At 30.8% G+C, this 22,571-nt stretch overlaps 3 protein-coding genes across 3 annotated transcripts in view; all 3 read right to left on the reverse strand.

The window, feature by feature from the left end:
* The window catches only part of LOTGIDRAFT_227360 (hypothetical protein), a gene marked incomplete at its 3' end in the record, with an annotated part of 7,589 nt that extends 5,819 nt beyond the window's left edge, over positions 1–1,770 (reverse strand). The window contains exons 1-3 of the mRNA XM_009056422.1: positions 1,629–1,770; positions 1,217–1,317; positions 5–47 (exon numbers count right to left, since the gene is read on the reverse strand). Coding sequence (XP_009054670.1) covers positions 5–47; positions 1,217–1,246 — 73 coding nt within the window. The 5' untranslated portion in view covers positions 1,247–1,317; positions 1,629–1,770. The remainder of the gene's footprint in view (positions 1–4; positions 48–1,216; positions 1,318–1,628) is intronic.
* Positions 1,771–2,393: 623 nt separating this feature from the next.
* LOTGIDRAFT_85754 (hypothetical protein) lies at positions 2,394–2,921 on the reverse strand (the record flags this gene model as incomplete). Its single annotated transcript, XM_009056423.1, has 1 exon — positions 2,394–2,921. A coding segment is annotated over one exon (528 nt), but the record flags the coding sequence as incomplete, so codon positions are not given.
* Positions 2,922–4,715: 1,794 nt separating this feature from the next.
* Positions 4,716–8,389, reverse strand: LOTGIDRAFT_144968 (hypothetical protein; the record flags this gene model as incomplete). Its single annotated transcript, XM_009056424.1, has 5 exons — positions 4,716–4,898; positions 5,218–5,320; positions 5,922–6,052; positions 6,280–6,345; positions 8,318–8,389. 5 exons carry the CDS (start codon positions 8,387–8,389, stop codon positions 4,716–4,718), a joined length of 555 nt encoding a protein of 184 aa, XP_009054672.1.
* Between the last annotated feature and the right edge of the window lie 14,182 nt (positions 8,390–22,571).

Raw genomic sequence — 22,571 nt, forward strand, 5'->3', positions numbered from 1 at the left:
CGACCTTTATCAACTGCTACCAGATCAAAATCTTGTACTCTCCACACCTGTTAATATATAACAGATACACATAATTAACTATGTGGACCCTTCAAAAGGGACATCTAATGGACATACTAAGTTGGACAGTGGCATCAGGTGGTCCTGGAAAGTTCATCTGATCTGTTTACACATGCTTTAGAATTAGAATGTATGAGAAAAGTTTCAATGAATATAAGATATGCGCCCACTGGCAGCTTTGATTTTGAAATAAAAATATTTGGAAGTACAGTAACAATTACCAGTATGAAATATTCAACCTTCAGACATACACTTCTTTTGAACTTTTTTAAGAACAAGAGCAATAACTCATACTAAATATTTTTCGATTTTTCTGATTTTCGATAGGGTTCATCCTTGGGTGATTACATACACTCACACCAAGTTTCGTCAAAATCCATCAAGAATTGTACCTTCTAAAGTGTTTACGTTGAACTTATTTTCAAGAACAAGGGCAATAACTCATAGTAAATTTTTTTTGATTTTTCTGATTTTCGATAGGGTTTATTCTTGGGTGATAACACACACCAAGTTTAATTAAAATCCATCAAGAATTTTGCCTTCTAGAGCATTTACAAGCTGAAAAAAAAGAACGTGTTTTCAAGAACAAGGGCAATAACTCAGTGATTAATAACATCTATACCATGTTTCATCTAAATCCGTCAATAATTGTGCCTTCTGGAGTGTTTACGAGCTAAAAATAAAACCCATTTACAAGAACAAGGGCAATAATTCACTAAATTTTTAATTTTTCTGATTTTTATTGGAATTCTTCCTTGGGTGATTACACCCACACTAGGTTTCAAGGGCAACAACTCATACTAAATATTTTTCGATTTTTCTGATTTTATAATTGGTTCATCCTAGGGTGAAATCAAACACACACACCCACCAAGTTTCATCAAAATCCGCAAATAATTGTGCCTTCTATTTTCGAGCATATCAAGAACAAGGGCAATAATTCATTATACTAAATATTTTCAAATTTTTCTGATTTTCAATAGGGTTTAACCTTGAGTGATTGTGAATAACCATACAAAGTGGACAGACGGACGGACATAAAAATGTATTGCATTCCGGACTACATTAAAAATAAATATTTGAAAAGTGGAAGTCATCATATCTTAAGTGTAAAAATGCCACTTGGGTCAAATTCAAATTTTAAAAAGTGTCCTACCTCAACTTCTCCAGATCCATCATCCACCATCTGAGTTTCAGCAGCTAATGCATGATTATTATGTAATGTGGTGGCATCAAACTTTGTCTGGATTGTTTTAGCTGAAATTTAATCATCTTAACTTAAGGAATTCAGGTATGAATAATAATCCTGATGACAAAGAAATAATTAATTGGAATATGTATTCTAGTTATATATGATAATAGAACAATGGACGTATAAGTTGGAATTAGGTGATACCAGCACATCCTACTGATCAAAACAACAAAATTTTACAATGTTTAATCTTATGTCTTGGTATGGGGAGGAGATGGCAACCTATACCATCAACTGTTTGGTGAAATCTACACTAAAAGTATCTAAAGCTTAGTATTTTCACCAGTAATTTCAATGAAGATGTTTTAACACTCACCAATTTTACTGTTAGTATAAACTTTTCCTGGGGGTGGTGGTTGGGGCCAGTCTCGGAATAAACATTTAAATTCTACAGGTTCACCCCCTTCTACAACTCTAGTGACAGGAGTTTTTGAGGGGTAACTCTTCTTGGTAACAAAGCCCTTAAAAATACATAGTACTAAATGAGCATTATAAAGAATGTAATGTTAAATTATTCAGGAGTGGAAATGAATATATACTCCAAGAAACTTGTGTAGGCAATGAGGTCAGGCAATCTTAATGTTCAAAATAAGATTCCATTGAACATTCCAAAAAACAAAACATTACTATGTAATTTCGAGGTATATTTTTGATAAAAATAAAATGTCTTACCAAGGCATTTCTCATGGCTTCTTTCTTTTCATTAGAGGAAGCTTTTTTACCAATCCATACCCAAATGCCAGCACAACCATTATCAATTATGAAGGAATCCTAAAATTTACCGATATATCTAGTTATAGTAAAAAAAATTGAAGAAATACAAGTAAAATATTTAATCCACAGACAAAAAAATAACACTACCAGATCTTTATAATTTGCAATATGTTAATTTTGTGAGAGTTTTCATATTGACAGTTCTTATAATGACAGATATCATATTGACAGTTCTTATAATGACAGATATCATATTGACAGATTTCATTTTGACAGTTCTTATATTGACAGATCTCATATTGACAGTTCTTATAATGGCAGATCTCATATTGACAAATTTCATTTTGACAGTTCTGATATTGTTATATCGACAGATGTCATATTGACAGTTCTCATGTTGGCAGATCTCATATTGACAGTTCTTATATTGGCAGATCTTAGATTGACATTCCTCATATTGACAGTTTTCATATTGACAGTTCTTATATTGGCAGATCTCATACAGACAGTTCTCAAATTTCTCATATTGACAGTTCTCATGTTGGCAGATCTCATATTGACAGTTCTTATATTGGCAGATCTCATACAGACAGTTCTCATATTTCTCATATTGACAGTTCTCATATTGACAGTTCTTATATTGGCAGATCTCATACAGACAGTTCTCATATTTCTCATATTGACAGTTCTCATATTGACAGTTCTTATATTGGCAGATCTCATACAGACAGTTCTCATATTTCTCATATTGACAGTTCTCATGTTGGCAGATCTCATATTGACAGTTCTTATATTGGCAGATCTTAGATTGACATTCCTCATATTGACAGTTCTCATATTGACAGTTCTTATATTGGCAGATCTCATACAGACAGTTCTCATATTTCTCATATTGACAGTTCTTATATTTCTCATATTGACTGTTCTTATATTGAAAGTTTTGATATTGCAGTGGTGATATAAGATGATTATATCAACAGATTGATTGTTACCTACAAAAACTACATGCAGTTACATAGTTCTTTCTAGTCCTTTCACTATTACATACAAAAAGAGTGTATGATGGTGCTGGATGAAAAATAAATATGAATTCATGTCAAAGCTCTTTAAATAACATGCATCTAGATATGCTACCACATTCCTCACATTTTACTTAGATCAAAAGGTTTTGAATAAACACAAACTATGTGAACCGAAACAGTAAGCCTATCTACAATTTGAATTCCAAGTGTGGTGAATGAGTTGATGATTTGTGTATGTGTGAAGATATGGATAGTTTGTTATTTCTGTAGAAGATTTTAAAAAATACCTCCTGGATTGCATGATAAAACAGAATAAATTTACCATTAAAAACAGGGTTTTCATATTTCAATAAATTTCTAATTATTGCTTTAATTTATTGATATATCTAGATGCTTTTGCCCATTTTTTGTAGAATTAAGGCAACTGAAAACTAACCTATTTCTTCATGTAAAATTTGTTCTTAACAAGAGTGTAAATAAAGCTAGAAATTTAAACAAAGAAACAAGACTTACATCATTATTAAGATCCTTATATGATAATGGACCAGCTTTAATTTCAGATAATTTTAAAGTTTTATTTTCTTCACGACACCTGAAAAAAACATGGGGTAGGATTAAATGTAATAAGTCTTCCAGAACACCTAATTTTGTCTGAGAATAGAATAATAATATGTACATTCCAGTAGTATTATGGGCATATATAAATAATATCATTCCATGGGCATATATGAATAATAATATGTACATTCCAGTAGTATTATGGGCATATATAAATAATATCATTCCATGGGCATATATAAATAATATTATTCCATGGGCATATATAAATAATATTATTCCATGGACATTATTCCATGGGCATATATAAATAATATTATTCCATGGACATATATAAATAATATTATTCCATGGGCATATATAAATAATATTATTCCATGGACATTATTCCATGGGCATATATAAATAATATTATTCCATGGACATATATAAATAATATTATTCCATGGACATATATAAATAATATTATTCCATGGGCATATATAAATAATATTATTCCATGGACATTATTCCATGGACATATATAAATAATATTATTCCATGGACATTATTCCATGGACATATATAAATAATATTATTCCATGGACATATATAAATAATATTATTCCATGGACATATATAAATAATATTATTCCATGGGCATATATAAATAATATAATTCCATGGACATATATAAATAATAAATACAACTGTGAGATAGCCCTGTTTTTCAAAGTTTAATTTTGTCCAGAAGGGAATCCATGTAAAAGAAGAGTTAAATATTTACAATAAAAGACTTACGAGAAAAGTTTAATCTGAGATCCAGCTTTCCTTTCTACAACTTCATCACTGGCAGCATCCTCAGCTGATTTCAAACTACCACGTTTCTGAGATATAGGTAGACGAGATTCAAACAGTTCTTTAGAATTTCCAGAGAGTTTTTCCTCCTCACCATCTTCAATAACAATAATAGCAGCATTCTTTCGGCTGTCTCTCAAACTACGACTGTATTCCATAGACTGTTGATATCAAAGAAAACGATATAAAACTGGATATGATATTCTTTTCCTCCAACAGAGATGGACATCATTTTCTATTGGGGCTCAAATTATCTGCCTGAAACTCATCTTTTATCTGTTACTGTACCTGAAGATTTCTGACAACTGTCTGAATACACATCGATTTCTTAAAAAAATTCTTACCCTTAGTCTTTCAGATCTGCGACATTTACCTCCCATCCAGGCGAATATAGTTTGACCTAGATCTAGGATAAAACTATCTCCATCATTCATATTTTCCCAACCAATTTCAACCTAAAAAATGACGACTGTCTTAAATACGATTACCTAGACAAGGAATATAAGCATTCAGCAAAGAAGTGATAATTTCCTTGAGGAGCAATAGGAATGCAATCTCATTTAAAAACAAGATGAAAATTTGATTTAATATATATATACTAAATAAACAATTACAAATTTGAGCATTTACTAAGCAAGTTATCTGTTCATTAGGTGCTTTAAGTAGGAAACCACCATAAATATCAAGAGTTGTATTCAATATGAATAATTTAAATGAATATATAAAATACTCAAAATATCAATCATGAAATTGTTGCAAAAGTTAAAATCATACCTCTGAGACAACTGGAATAGTCTTTCCTTTAACCCGTAATAATTTAGGTTTAAATACTTCTTCAACATGATTAAATCCAGACTTAACACCTCCAGCTTTTACACTGTAAATAAAAAACATATAAAAATTATTCTGTAACCTTTAAACAAAAGTAAGTGTTGAGGCAACTGGTTGGATGTGTGCCCATGGACAACTGAACCATGAAGCCGGAAGTAAAAGGAGTACTGTGGTACATCTAAGAACTCAATAATTTGGTCATCATAAAGAACCTTGAAATTCTTTAAGTTATACTATCTCTTAGAATGAACATAAAATCTAAAGTCTCAAATTTGGTCAATGAGAGTATATTCATCAGTTAGACTTACCAAGTGCAAAACTAAAGAATAGAATCTCTATATAACAAGATATATCCATTAAACTATATAATCATTGAAACATGCTTCTAAGCATTATTAGTAATGAATTATTACTTAGTTTCATAGATTTATTGCATTACAAAGGGATTTTTTTTGTATAGTTAAGAAGCCACCAGGTTAGTCCACTGATGAGCAATGACTTATTCTAACCAAGTTTAAAAATTTCAATATTTAGGTCATCCTGAGGTAGTGACCTAAGGTAGTTTATCTTAAAGAACAATATACTTCAGTTTTTTTTTTGGTAGTATTCTGAGGATAAAACGCTAGATTAACGCTAGTCATACTTACGTCAAACCTTTGGGAAAATAACTGACAAATCGAGAGGTTTCAGCTCCCTCTACTTCACGATGTTGTACAGGACTACCTCCCAAGAAGTCATCTAATTCTACACTTTTATAAGCAGCTACACCAGCTTCATCCTGTAGATATTCAAGACGCATAAAGATCATTTTAAACCTTGGAAATTATCCAGAATAATTCTTCTTGAACAATTTTACCCAGTTATATTCTTCTGTATTTCAGCACATCCTAGATTAATCAAAATTAATCGATAGTTGGAACTATATCACAGTCCACCTACATACTGCTCAGTTATGATTGTCTATAAAGTATTTTAGAAAAGTTTGAATAATTGTCATCACCTTACCTGAGAAGTTTCTGATCCAAGCCAAAAGTGAATATGACTGTCTAGAGAGCCTTTTATTTCCTTGATCTGAAACAAGGATAAGAATTATTATCAGAAATTAAATATATCTTATATCTTATAACAGCATCACTCATTTTATGTTATTAATTCTAATGCTTGACCATTCATAAACCAAAATCAATTTCAAAATGTTAACAGTAAACACTAGCTCCAAAAGATTCAATTTGGAGAGAATCAAAGAAATTTCACGGATTTCAACAGCAACTAATATACTAAATGATATACTTTACAATATATGACCCAGTGATTTAAATGTTATAAAATAGCAAATTTACACACAGATTTCCTTTGAAATCTTTATTACATCTACTGACTGCCCAAATTCAATCACTAGTGTTGTGCAATATATATCATAGTAAAATATTTAATATAAAACCTTGATTTCAGAGAGAACATGGGCCCACCCTGCACCAAATAATACACAGTAATCAAATAAACAAAATAAACTGATAATATTTCTCATTCTTCTATCTCTATATAACTTAAAATACTCTATTTAAGGGAGTGGCTTTTAGGTAGCACATTTCTGAATAAAATAACATTGTTATACAGTTTTAGTGATCAGTTATATGTCAGAGATAAATGCTGTATGGAGAAGTCTATAATGAGAGAAAGCTCTAATAGACATTAATTCTTTAACATGCTCAGCCATTATAGCTTTGAGAATTATTTAATCTTAATAATATTTTAAATGTCCACTGGCTGAGCATTGATGTCTTCTTTTCCAATTTCTGTTTTAGTTTACTATAGAATTGCTTGAAGATATGACAATAATGTCTGTAAAGTGTAAAGTTTAATCTTCATTTCATTATCAGATTCTTTCCACATTTTTTCAGATATCATGAAACTTTTATTGCATAAACGAATACAATTTAGGATTTGTGAGGCCCTAATCCTTGGTTTAAGAATCTACATTTCCATATGAATGTATACAAGTTGAAAATGAGGTCTATTTGAATCTCCTGATTTGAGAGTTTTTCAATCACACAATCAAAATAAATCTGTGCCAATTACTTAAAAAACAAATTTAAACCACAAATCATCTAAAACCACACATACAAACTAAAATCTTGTAAATTTCAACTATGTTACTATAGTATGAACTTTTTTCCAACTTTTTACAAAAGTAATACCACTATCTCATGAAATGTCATGCATTTTAAGCGTAATGATAGAATTCAACCTTCTGGAACACCAGGGGCCATTTGACAATTGAGTTTGTCAATTTCGGCACCTGGCGGAGAGTCAACATAGCCAATTTTGTTTATTTGATATATTCAATGCAAATTTTAGTTGTCAAAGGTAAAATATTCCAGATGGATATTTCAAAGCTTCTATCAGAATTGCTTTGACTGGTAAATAAAACATCATCAGCCCTGAAGTTCGATATCAGTAATGCTATTACAGTATTTAATGTGCTAGCCAGTTTATTATCAATGAGGATTTTGCCAAAAATATCATTTTACACCCGTTGGAAAGTTGGAATCAAGTCCTACTAACAGCTGTAAAACATAAAATTAAATAACCTGTTTGTGTGTAACATCTAAAATAATAATATATACCTTATGTACACGTTTAGAATCTCCTAAATTAGTATGCTAATTATATAGATAATATACAAAAATCATATACAAATATTCAAAGACAAATATACAAATAGACAGATAACAATTAGTACCAAAGCCATCAAGAAAATAAACAGTTTCAATCAAATTAATAAAGAAATTTCTTAAAATGTCCAATGAAACAGATTTGGATGGGAATAATTCTATTGTACAATCGTAAGGGAAATTGATCCAGGAATTTCAAAGCTAAATTGACCAATGATTAAAGCAATTCGGGAAAGTTCTCCTATGACATCATAGTTATAAAATTTGAAGGCATATCATTGGTGATATAAGAATAAGACAAATGACCAACAAAACGCTAATGAGGAAATCTTAACAGGAAATATAAAACAAATAAAATGACAACTTACAGACAACACGATATATGAGTCACCACGGAAAAAATTTCCAAAAAACTCTTTTGGTACAGGTACCACTTTCATATTCTGAAAAAATTCAACATTTTAGTTAATATCTTCAAAGCATTGAATATTGCAAATGTATTTCACTTTTTTTATTTTCCTATTTTAAATTATATAGATTTCTTTAAATGTCAGGAATAGTCGATTTGCTTCCATAAAACAAAGAGAATTTCATTAACAATGTTTTAAACTATACTATATAAATGTTTTCTTCACATAAAATATATGGAAGTATATTTTAGAACAGACTCCTGCCCATAAAATTTCTCTCTTTTTTGATGTCTTTTGTTCTTTTAAGAAAGTTACTTACTTCTATACGCCATATACAGAAACATGCTCGATTCCGATTGACTGTCTTAAAGGCAGGATCTATGTTAGTCATCCTGGAATATTCTGCAATAAAATTATTCATTGAATTAGACAACATCATCTTTCACATCTATCTGTTAAAACCATAACTTTCAATATCAACCAGAAATTTCATTAAATATTTCAGGAAAATTCCATCAAGAGCATATAGTATATTTAATGTGTAGGGTTTGCCCAGCTGTAAATTTGCATCGTCAAAAATAATTTATACAGTTTATTTTTTTGATTATGATCATGATTAAGGAAAACAAGTACAGAAAAATGATAGAAAGAATCCGGTGCCCAGCAGACACAATTCATTACAATACATTCTAGTTATTAATTATATATATTCCAAAACTGTTTTAAATCAATACAGTCCTGTATAGAAAAATCAATTCGAACTTCACTAAATTCTCATCGATACAAATGATCACATCAAATTTCATCCTAATCTGATAAAGACTGTAGTCTCTTTTGTGCTCAAAAAACCAATTTTAATGCATTTTGCCAAGTCAAGGACAATAACTCAAAAACCGTTCATCAAAAAAATCATCTATTTCGGACTTATCCTAGATTTCATGTATATATATCATCACAACAAATTTCATTAAAATCGGATGAATACTGTAGTCTCTATTGCGTTCACAAACAAATTTTAATGCATTTTTACTAAGTCAAGAGCAATAACTCAAAAACAGTTCATCGAAAAATCGTCAAATTTGAACTTGACCAGGATCTCATGAAGATAAATCATCACACCAAATTTCTGTAAAATCAAATAACAACTTTAGTGCGTACAAGAAATGTGAAAAATTAAAATTAAGAAGCTAGGAAACCCTTTTACAATATAATTTTATTTTTTAATTTTGTGTATTATACAATGCCCACATGTTATAACAACAGTTAATTTGTTATGATAGTCTGTGTTTTATATTTCCAGGAGAAACAAAACCTCTCACTTAGCCGGCCATGATATCTAAACTGGTCAATGAAAGATTGCAATCAATTTGAATCATCATTTCTGCTTTTATGGAAATTGTGCATTTAACAATTACTCTCATATAGCCAGGCTATGGTCTGTATAAAAACACTGTGTATCAGAATTCTATGATGTTTTTCTGTTAAAATAATATCAATCTAATCAAGATGTCACTGGAACCTGTTTCATACTATAATTGTTTATAGAAAATCAGTAATATAATAGTATATTGTCAGTTATTATAGTCATTAACTAGATTGTAGTAATAGAACAACATTATTTAGTATAAACAGGTCATATTATATACGCTTACAATGTGATCAATTTCAGCTGCAGACCAAAACATGCACTTAAGACATTGTTTAACTGAATGATTCTTCATTACAATATATTAGTGACAATCAATTTGGATATCTTTATCCTAAAAGTCCTTTCATTATTACTTGTTTATTGATCTTGAAGCTATCTTATAGAAGATGAATTCATGATCATTAAGTCGCTAGTTATTTACTAAAATATCCTAGGATGTTTTCATGAAGTGCAACAACAACTCTCTGGGAATTTTTAAAAAAATAAGAGTAGTTGTAAACAGGGCATCTTTTATATACAGTTAATATGCCGGACAAATAGCAGTTCCGTGTCATGTAGAATAATAATTTGTCTATTCCAACAGTGAAAATTCAAAGAAGACAAAAATAACAGAAGAATCTGTAACCATGGAAAAGGCTCAGAATCATATCAGAATGTTTTAAACCAAAGTTTATCATGCAACATGGTCCTAAAACATTATTAAAGGGATACTACGTCTTAAGATATGAACATAAAATTTTAATTTTGCTCAAATTTGGCCAATAACAGTATATATCCATCAGTGGACTTACCTGGTGTCCTAACTATACATCAAAATCCCTTTATAATCTGATATATCCACAAAATCAAGTAATTAATTATAAAACGCTTAATACATCCATTAAGCGATTTTCAAATCGTGAGTCTAGGAAATCCTGTGTAATTTTCAAGGGGAAATAACTCTCAACTGGGGTTTACCGCGTCCTTGACCTCTCCTCTTGAATTGACCTAGACATATTTTGAAGACGGAATAATAATGCCTCGTAGGAGATTAAACGACTCCGCGAAAAAGCAATTCATATAATTTAGAATGACACTGGCACAATTTTCAACGAATATTAATCATTGGCAGAGTTTGTTTGTATACACCGGAGGTAATTGTTTCCTGTTTTAGCGTTGATTACCCAGACTTTTTTTTTCTCAAACTGAACAGATTCATCGCTTGCTCACCTTTTTTTTAAATTCTGATTATAGTTTTATTGTCGGTTTTTCAAACTCGATAAAGCGTGGGATGCATACTTATTTAACCAATGGTCACTATTAAACACAAATATTAGCCACCTGACGAGTGTATTCTAAGACGTAGTATCCCTTTAAGATATCACACCAAAATAGTAAACATAGTTCGTTGTGACCAGCAAGTAGCAATAATCTTATCTTAGAGAGAGAGGTTCATATTATTCATGCAATATATGGTATAAGATTCCTGAAATTAATTTCATGCAATAGCTTCCACCTGATACAAACTTATTTCATGCATACAAATACAAACTATCTTACGGTTAAAATGCTGCTGCCAGACATCTGGAGGTGTGGCAGATTTAGGAAACATGTTTCCATTCGACTGCTGCAGAAGTGAAGAAAAAAATGGCTTTGTTGGGTTTGTCTTAATACTTCTGTTCATTGTAATAGAGACAGCTAACGATCCATATACTAATTTTACACACAATAGAGAAATTAAACGAAGTGATATTGTTAAGGTGATTAGCTCTAGTTAATCACTCTATCACAGAAATATTGGCAGTTACTTATTTAATCCTATTACTGTCCATTATGTCAGGTTTTACTGTAACTCAATACACTGGCAGTGGGTTAGTGGTTTCTAAAAACAAGTTCAGAAGTACAATGTGGTACAAATTTGAAATGCATATTGTGAATCATCAGATTGAAAGAAAGTTTTAAGCAGTGCAGTATAATCTCTATGTATTAATGGCTAATAAAAATAATATCAGACTTGAATATAATTCATTCATTCTCAGCATTATGCTCATTAACATGCTTTCATTTGCAGTATAAGAGTATTTGCAAATAGCGCATTCTCATTGCAACAAATTGACAATTTTAAGTACTGTTAAGATTAGGGTTGAAGACATTATTAGATAGTATATCAGTTTTTACATTTCAATGCATAAAAACATGACCTGTAACATTCTACACAACAAGTTAAAAAAAAAACTCCTTAATCTGTATGTTAATATATTCAATAAATAAATAATTAGTCAACGATTATTGATAGTTGACATTTTGCCTTCTAGCTGTATTTAATACTCTATTTTTCTCTATATATGTTATTTATATTTTCCATCTATTCATGTATGTCTTTTATAGTAATTAGGTAAAGAAAATACTAGATGTCATTGCTATCAGACATATAACATTATATAACATTTATCAGAAATCAGTTAAAAGCAATCAGAGCACAATCCTGTAGCTTGTACAGATAGGACACAGTGTTCCAGTAAGAGTGATGACACTCACTGTTGCAGTATATAAACTCTCGACACAAAAGGAGATATAGAACAGATAACATAAATCACAAATAAATGTTTAAAATGACCTAGAGCACTAATGAATTTAGCAAAGTTGACATGGAGCACAAATAAAATATGACACTAATTGCATAGAGCACAAATGAAGTTTATCAATCCTAAGTAAAAGCCCATGGAACTTTTAGCACAGTTAATTTCAAAGCAAATAGCAATCCACTTTCATTATAAAAATGACTCCCAATATGAAAAACTACCAAGCACAAATGAATAAACACAGCTAGGGATGAAACTTCCACAACATTCCAATGAGTCCATATGCAATTATATAAAAATCAATAATCACATGCATTTATGAGAGATTTTGAATGGAAACAAATATGAATCATTTCTGAAATCAAATGAAGCCTTATGATACAAAATCTTTCATACTTTAAAATTTCCTGACAAAATCAATGAACAAAATATTAACAAACATTGATTAAAATCAAATTAAAAACAAATCACACAGTTAACGTCAACTAACATCTAAAATCATCAAATAGATATTTTAATATATAGTATTGTTCAATCACTCTACACAATTAGAAATATGGAAATGAGACATATACAGTAAACAAACATCATCACAAAAATAAACAAATGGAAATGAGACATATACAGTAAACAAACATCATCACAAAAATAAAGAAAAGATCTAAATTGTTTTTTTTTTAATAAAGATAAGAATGTGACACACTGAAGTTATTTCCTACATGGAAATGTCACTGATCTTAAATCATGTTTTCTCTGAGTTACGCAATGAGGTTTACATTTAATATTGTTCACCAAATTCAAATTGTCACATATTTTTTTTTTCATTTTGTATGTCAAATACAAACAATAGAGATATGAGGAAAATCTTGGTAAATATTGGGTAAACAAGACAACAAAACAATTGGCAATACTGTTTAGTAGACATTAAACTTTCCATCTCTCTGGCATGCAAGTAGTCCAAAATTACAGACTCATACCAGTCACAGCTATACCATACCCCTATTTGTCATATTTCCTTGAGGCCATGGTAACACAAGTGAGAAAATTACAAAGTAAAATGGGCTTATTTTAATATGAGTTAATAAGATCATGTCAAAACCCGTATTTATGATATGATGCCTTTAATGGTTCTTGAAGGTGATTTATTATAGTAAAAAACTATATATTAATACTCTACTGTCAGATTATATATATTTCTTTAAAACTACATACTTTTATATGTACATATATAATATACAGTCAATCTTACATAAAATTGTAAATCAAGCAGAATTTCAACCAGTCTTGATTTTGTCTTGTCTTGTGTTTCTGATCATTTATTTCTCATTGTATGTAGACAATTTGTGGTGACATTTCAAAGACATGACCTTATCCCTTCCTCTGGGAATCATACTTCAATAACTGACATAGCCTATGTTGATGGCACCTATCAGTGGATATGTAAAGATGTTTGATAATTTGAAAGGGTGAATCTTTAAATCATAAAACCCGCATAGCTCTTAAAATATGTGTTATTTATACTGTTTTATGTAGTAAAAAATCATGGATACATAAAAAAGACCTTCAGGCCACCCTTAACATTGAAACATGTGAAGGTCAATGGGTTTGTTTCAAACTTGATTGATCAAATGTTCCCCATGAACAGAAAACAATTGAATAATAGTTGATAAAACCTCGGTAAAGATACTATAAACCAAGTACCTGAAGATAAAGTAGAATGTTTACGAACTAAAAATTGAACGCGTTTTCAAGAACAAGGGCAATAACTCATACTAAATATTTTTTGATTCTTCTGATTTTCAATAGGGTTCATCCTTGGGTGATTACAAACACTCATGCAAAGTTTCATTAAAATCCATCAAGAATTGTCCCTTCTAGAGTGTTTACGAGCTAAAATTTGAACGCGTTTTCAAGAACAAGGGCAATAACTTATACTAAATATTTTTCAATTCTTCTGATTTTCAATAGGGTTCATCCTTGGGTGATTACGAACACTCATACCAAGTTTTGTCAAAATCCGTCAAGAATTGTGTCTTGTAGAGTGTTTACGAGCAATTGTGGACGGACGGACGGACATGGGTGATGGCAATATACGCCCCCCATTTCATGTGGGCATATAAAAAAAAAGGCCCTTCCCCCACACCTTTTTGAAATAGATTTGACTATTCAAAGCAGAAAATATTTTTTTCTTTCTTTGATAATGGTCTGTAACATTTTCTTTCTGTGTCTTGCTAAATACATTCATATATTTACATGAATCAATTATGCAGGCCTCAAATTAGTAAATTGTATGCAGAATAAGTTGAAAATAAATGTATTCAATTATCATATTTAAAGCAGAGAAGTGCACTTCTAAGATTGGGGCAAAGAGAATTTAACCTGTACATCATATCAACAGGCAGCTGCAACTCAAGATTATGCCTGTCAGGTAGAATGAGTTAATTGTTTTGAATCAAGCTGGCATGTCATAGAAATTGTGTGAAATAGGTCAAACATGAGAAAAAACACAGCAATTAGAGGAATTCACTAGTCTAAAGACAGTAAATAGATGGTTGTGAGAAATAATGCGTGACCAAACTACTGTATTCAGAGTAGTAAAATTGAGCCCCGCCTACTGACAAATACACTGATATAGTTGCTAAACCTGTTTCAACATATCTCATATTCCAAATTATTTCATTGATGGCTTGATCGAATGATATCAATCCAAAAAAATAGTCCAAAAAATCTTGCACAGCATTATATTCTAATAAATGTTAATATTGATAAAAATAGACCATAGATCTACAGTCAAAAATATCACACTTTATTTCTTCTGTTGATGAAGTTGCCCAATCTGAAATGCTCCTTACATAATCTTACAAGAATAATCTTGGCCTAAAAGAGGCAACTAACTGAACACAACCACATAATTCTTTTTAGGCATTTGAAATAATTGAATAAAAAATAATACGAATGAAGTTACAAAAAGGTATCTCTTTTTAATTATAACCTATAGATAAACCAGGAAATATTCTTTTTGCCTCTCAGCATGACATCAAATGACGTCAAATATGCTAGATACATGTATGATGTACTGAAATATGATATCAATTGATTATTTTATCAACCTACAGTAAATAGCAGACATTTAGCAAATCTCTATCAGCTAATATTAACTGATCTAACACAGTGACAATATATATTTTACTGTAGGTTCTAATGATATATAATTCTTTCATTCATATTCATCAACATGCAAGTGTATTTTGATGGAACTTGGCATATGTGGATAAATGAACTGTAATTGTAATGGTTCTTTTTATCGGATTAATTTATTTAACAAGAAAACCTCAAAAAAAGTCCAAATTATGGTACCAGTAATCAGATGTTAATATTTTCAAAAAAAGCCTTTTATTAAGACCCTGATTTTCCATGAATTGAACTTTCACAGTAAAATAAATACCTGGCATCTCCTGATTTATGCTAAAAATCACACTTTCTGCCAAATTCAATGATTTTCTTCAGCCAATAACATGAGATAACATGTAATAAATAATTACAGTGTAATCTTGTAATAAATATCACATATCAGCAACTAAACTTATAAAATATCAACTTCATATTCATACTTGATCACAAGTGCTTGAAATATACAAGTTTAAGCAAATAAATATGCATGCTGAGATAAGACATAAGACTAATACAACATCTCAATAAATTTCAGCTATATTGACACTCTGAAAGGCGCCCAGCTGATAAATTCAGTCATAGAATGGCATCATGTGCCTTAGAAGAGGGAGCATGCCATTATGACATTCACCAGGCTCTTATAAAATAAAGTTTGTAAACAATTTGTTTTATCTTGCACTTTTAACAACATATTATACTTAAGAACATCTACCTTATATAAATGTGTACAAAACTGTTCAATGTTCAAAATTGGACAAAATCAAACAATTTCTCTGTCCTAAAGACAAAACTCCTCGATGAACAATTTCATTCTGTAATCAGACATGACTGGTTAATACATCTATATAAATATTCCTGCCAGAAAACAAGCCATAAAAACAAATACCTGGTAGCCTATTTTATCTAATTATAGTAGCCTACCAACATCTAATTATACTAGCCTACTTTATCTAATTATAGTAGCCTACCAATATCTAATTATACTAGCCTACCAACATCTAATTATACTAGCCTACCAACATCTAATTTTACTAGCCTACTAATATCTCATTATACTAGCCTACCAACATCTAATTATACTAGCCTACCAATATCTAATTTTACTAGCCTACCAATATCTAATTATACTAGCCTACCAATATCTAAACATACTAGCCTACCAATATCTAATTATACTAGCCTACCAATATCTAATTATACTAGCCTACCAATATCTAATTATACTAGCCTATCAACATCTAATTATACTAGCCTACTTTATCTAATTATACTAACCTACCAATATCTAATTATACTAGCCTACCAACATCTAATTATACTAGCCTACTAATATCTAATTTTACTAACCTACCAATATCTAATTATACTAGCCTACCAACATCTAATTATACTAGCCTACTTTATCTAATTATAGTAGCCTACTTTATCTAATTATAGTAGCCTACCTTATCTAATTATACTAACCTACCAATATCTAATTATACTAGCCTACCAATATCTAATTTTACTAGCCTACCAATATCTAATTATAGTAGCCTACTAATATCTAATTATACTAACCTACTAATATCTAATTATACTAACTTACCAATATCTCATTATACTAACCTACTAATATCTAATTATACTAACCTACCAATATCTAATTATACTAGCCTACCAATATCTCATTATACTAGCCTACCAATATCTAATTATACTAACCTACCAATATCTAATTATACTAGCCTACCAATATCTAATTTTACTAGCCTACCAATATCTAATTATAGTAGTCAACTAATATCTAATTATACTAACCTACCAATATCTAATTATACTAGCCTATCAATATCTAATTATACTAACCTACTAATATCTAATTATACTAACCTACCAATATCTCATTATACTAACCTACTAATATCTAATTATACTAACCTACCAATATCTAATTATACTAGCCTACCAATATCTAATTATACTAGCCTACCAATATCTAATTATACTAACCTACCAATATCTAATTATACTAGCCTACCAATATCTGATTATAGTAGCCTACCAATATCTGATTATACTAGCCTATCAATATCTAATTATACTAGCCTATCAATATCTAATTATACTAGCCTACCAATATCTAATTATACTGATAAAATATTATAAGACCCTCAATACTGGTAAGTTAAATATGTAGAAAAACCTTGTGATAAAGTATAAGATGTATAAGAGAATTCAGGTTTATTAAAACAGATAGTTTGACACTAGTAACCTTGAATATTAAAATTATAAAATACTCGTCAAACAACACCTACACAAAACTATATCATATTATCTTTATATATTTCACAATTACTGTATAGAATAATAGTGATGTAGTAAGCTCTCCCTGAGTTACACCCTGATTTCTTTACCAGTTCAGCCTACATAGCAATTTCATTTTCATTATTAGCACTTAGTACACTAGGACTACATCAAAGTTCACTTTATCCAAAAGGCTCTGAATGAATCTTAACCAATAAAAAGAACCTTGAGAGGTGCCCAAGTTATAATAATGAAAACATAATGTATACTACTGAGAACTATGCATTTTCATAGCAACCGTTCTCTAGTTCAAGGGAAGAATGGTCTTGTAATTTAAATACAAGATGCCTATTATTTCTATTTACAAAGTTATATAGAATTATTTGATAAATCAACACTATTAAAATGGCATGTTTCAGTTGTTGAGTGAATATGTTTATTTTCTAATGACATGATATGAGGGACATCACTGGGCTGGGTTTTTCAACTGATTGATAATAATATTTAGGACATACATAATATCAAAAAGTCAAGATGTCAGAGGAGACTTTCTTGTACCAAAGAAGTACTCATAAGTGGCAGGAAATTTGAATGTCAAAAAAATAAACAACATATGCCTCTGATACACACAAATATTTAGTTAGCTTTTTTGAAGTATCATGTTCAATAGATTAATATCTAGTTCTTCTTTCAATCAATTGCATTAATCCGAATTCTCTTTAATTTAGAATAACAAGGTGATTCAGTGCCTGCTTTCTAGAATCCACCTGAAGTCAGCCTTCAATCCATTACACCTAATTATTTTTGAGTATATTTTAATTGTGAATGACATGCTTATGATTTTAAGGAGTGGATACTTAGCTATTATTATATTGGGGACAAACAATATATTTTAAGTCATTTAACTCAGATAATCAGTAGAGCCTTAATTCAAATATATAGAGATACAAATCTTAATGAAGGTAATTTACTATCAATTATGATATACATGTGTATCAAAAAATAATGCAGTACCGTCCAGAATGGATTCGAGCTGAGGTTTAGATTTTGTGCCAAGATGGTGTGGGCAGAGCAACGCAAGTTCTATAGGCCTGGGGCAATCCCCAATGAAAAGTCCTGAGCACTCATTTCAAGCAATTCTTAGGCACCAAACACCTTATCAAAACATCTTTCTTGTTTCATACCAAGACACTGCAAATCAGTCGATCTCGGCTGAACTGAAAAAGGTTTTCTGGGTTTTAAGTCTCACTTGCAGGAGCCCAGCCACCATGGGCCCCACCATAATGACAGGGCTGATGTAATGTCTTGAGCTCATGAGGGGGAAAACACATTGAATACAACTAACTCATCAGTCCATAAAAAGGCCCTTCTAATGAAGCTGATAACATAATTGTAGGTAGTCAATACAATATGTAATGTCAATATTGGTAGTGGGCCTAAATTCAAATCATATCAAATACACACTAGTTCATAATTCATAATACTGTATCTTTTATACTCTATAATGAAGCTCTTGTTCAAACTGTTTCTTATGTCAGTGATGCAGGATGGAGTGGCTAACACTGAGAGAGCATCTTGTCTTTATAGTTGCATCATACAAGCAAGTGATTTACCTTATTGACCTAAAGTTTTCAACACTTACACATTCTATCCTGACATCGTAACAGCAAAAGTGACATTGATGTCATCATTGTTGTTTGGATTTCTTTCCTTTTGAACAGTGTATAGTTCTGCTCCAAACTATATTGGTTTTTTTCTGATTTCTGGAAAATTGAGGTAAGAGGAGCCATAAAACAAGAAAATAAACAGATGAACTCAATGATACTTGTTTTTTTCATCAGCTGGCTCACCAAAACCAGTTAACCAATACTAGTCAATGAACCAAATCGTCAAATAGAAAAATAAGCTGAGAAGGAAAAATATTTTACCTAAATGTCTAAACCTTGTCACAATCAACTGGGCATCTATTGTTATTGCTCTTACATATACACAGGAATAGTAGGAGGAAAAAATCTCTTATCATTTATTTATATATGCTTGGATACCTTTCAATATTTGATTAAGTTGAACTAATAAAGCTAGTCAAAGCAATAGGTCATATATATATGATGGAAAAAAGCCTGTAGGGAATAGATTTTCAAGTCACAGGGCTAGAAAAAAACAACTATTCAATTACCTGCTGATTTTTAATGTATTTCTTCCAAGAACATTGTTTTCAAGCTGATGTGATTTTGGGAAACATACAAAAAACGGGTTGAAAACCATGGCTTTAGAGCTAATTCATTTAACATATTCTAATCTTTTACTTCAGAAATATTAAAAAAAATGTTAACATCATGTAACAGTAAAAAGGCATTAGCATAGGATGGAGGATTTAGTCCAAACAATTCCTGATAAGCCAAGTTGTTCAATCTCAAATAAGTTTGAAAAGTAGGACAAAAAACTTCATTTCATTTCATTTCAAATAACTGTGTTCTTTAACCACCAACACCACCCCAAATGAACACCTAATGGCAGCCTGGTGTAATAGGGGCTTTAGATATGATTTGAAAACTCTGTTCTCAGAGAGAGTTGACAACCGTGTTCTCTGAGACAGTTGACAACTGTGTTCTCAAAGAGAGATAACAACTGTGTTCTCAAAGAGAGATAACAACTGTGTTCTCAGATATGTGACAAATGCCTTTTGTAAGTAAATGAAATGAAATGGATGGGGGCTAATAAAGACTTGCAAAGCTACACAGTGTGCAACAAGGGAAATTTTGCCAGGGGAATCACATTAGCCTATTTTTTCTTGATTTCAATCTGTAGAGGGATCTTTTATGGGCACAACCTGTAGCACACAGGGCCTTGGTTTATTGTCCCATCAGAACGACTACATGCTTTTTCCATTTCAGCTCCTCCGACCTGCATCAATGACAGGGGGAAATCCAAGGTATCTTGACCTATACTAGGATTAACTCTGGATCTTCAGGTTAGCATGCACAACTGTGTTCTAGGGTAAATGCTACCATACAATAATTTCCTCAAAAATTAGATCTGTCAACTACAATTACCCAATTTCTTCATACTCTTACAATAATCATGTTCTTGGAAAGTCTGAACTCTTGTGTCAACTAGGCCACAGCTTAATATGCATTTCAACAATATTGATTAGAAATTTTAAATTCCTACATAACAAGAAGACTAGATAAGATGAGAGTAGGGTGTAAAAAGCAATTACTTCTCGTTGGTATGTAATTAGAGAAATACATTAATTCATCAAGTCACAATAACTATAACATGAATCATAGTTAAAATATCATAGGCTTATATATTGCTAGGAGAGAAGCAATATTAATAAAATTTTATACCTTATAATTAGGCTGTATTTACCAGGCAAGTTCCGATTGGAGCTCTGACATGTCTTCATTAGGTTTTTTTGAAATTTTATGTATTTACAGTCAGATATATAATTTAATGATCCACCTAAGATCAGGAACCTCAACTTATATTATGTGTTAAAACATTGTCCCTTATCAGAACTAGTTTGAAATAGCAATTTATCGCAATATTTAGACTACCAGGATATCCGTATAAACCTTACTATGAGAAGATAGTAAAATCATAATGCAAAGAAAGCAGACTATAAATTGTGATTACCAGAAAAGTTTGAAAGATGTACTAATATATCAGTACAGTATATAGCTTATATAACAGTTATCACATAAATGCAAGTTTATCAATAAATCAAACATTCAAATTTAAATTGACCCCTGAACATTATTTGAATTTCAGTGAATAAAATGTTTCTCAATTTTAGCATAAATATTTCATTTTATTGTTTATCTTGTTGACAAATCAATACCCTTTTAATTCAGAATATTTACTAATTTCTCAGCACTTATTGTTATCATAATATCAAAATGTTGCAGTCATAAGTCACTAATTTTGGGGATTTTTCATTTCCCCTACATAATTTCTTCAACATCAACTCGATGATGAATAGGGCAGAATCGGTCAAGCATTCAGTTTCAATCATATTCACTATAATACCGGTTTTCTCGTTGGAATGTTTATATTTAGCATACCTGTTTTGCATTACCTGTGTGTATTCCTCAACGCCTAATTAATTTTCATTATAATTTTAATTTTACACTATGTGAACCACATATGGACCTTACAACCTTTGCAGAAAAAAGTAAGATAATATAAATTGACCATACCTATTGATAATTCACGGCGGCTTCTCTCTACCTTTGCTTTGATGTGTCAAGGTAAGTGGGCTAAAAATAGAATGGATGATTTACTCCCACATTTAAGATAACCTTCCACTTGAAAAAAGTTCACCTGGGTAGGAATATTGTGATGTACGATCGAGGGTATTCTGGAAAGTTTGTACGTACATAGTATGACATACCGGTAATAATAATTTTACATTAAATTCAACAGTTTCAGATACTTTATTTCTTGGTCCTCCATAAAACTGTGTACTGTCAGTATACAGTTCTATTTTTCCACTGCATTGACTGCCATTTGAGTCTGGACAGAGTCACTGTATGCACAGAGGGTATTCTCAGAGAGTGTAACTAGTACTAGTATAAGCAGTCTGAGCACTCAGAATGTATATAAAATATGCAGTCTACGCACAGTAAACCATAGAGTTAAAAATAAAACTTATTATATAACTCTATGGTATACGCACACTCTCGCACAGCAGAGTATATGCGCTGAGGGTACAGAGAGTAAGCCGGCTATTTCCAGGTATTCTCACCACATTAAATCAATT

This window comes from Lottia gigantea (assembly GCF_000327385.1).
Source record: "Lottia gigantea unplaced genomic scaffold LOTGIsca_276, whole genome shotgun sequence".
Classification (NCBI taxonomy): domain Eukaryota; kingdom Metazoa; phylum Mollusca; class Gastropoda; family Lottiidae; genus Lottia; species Lottia gigantea.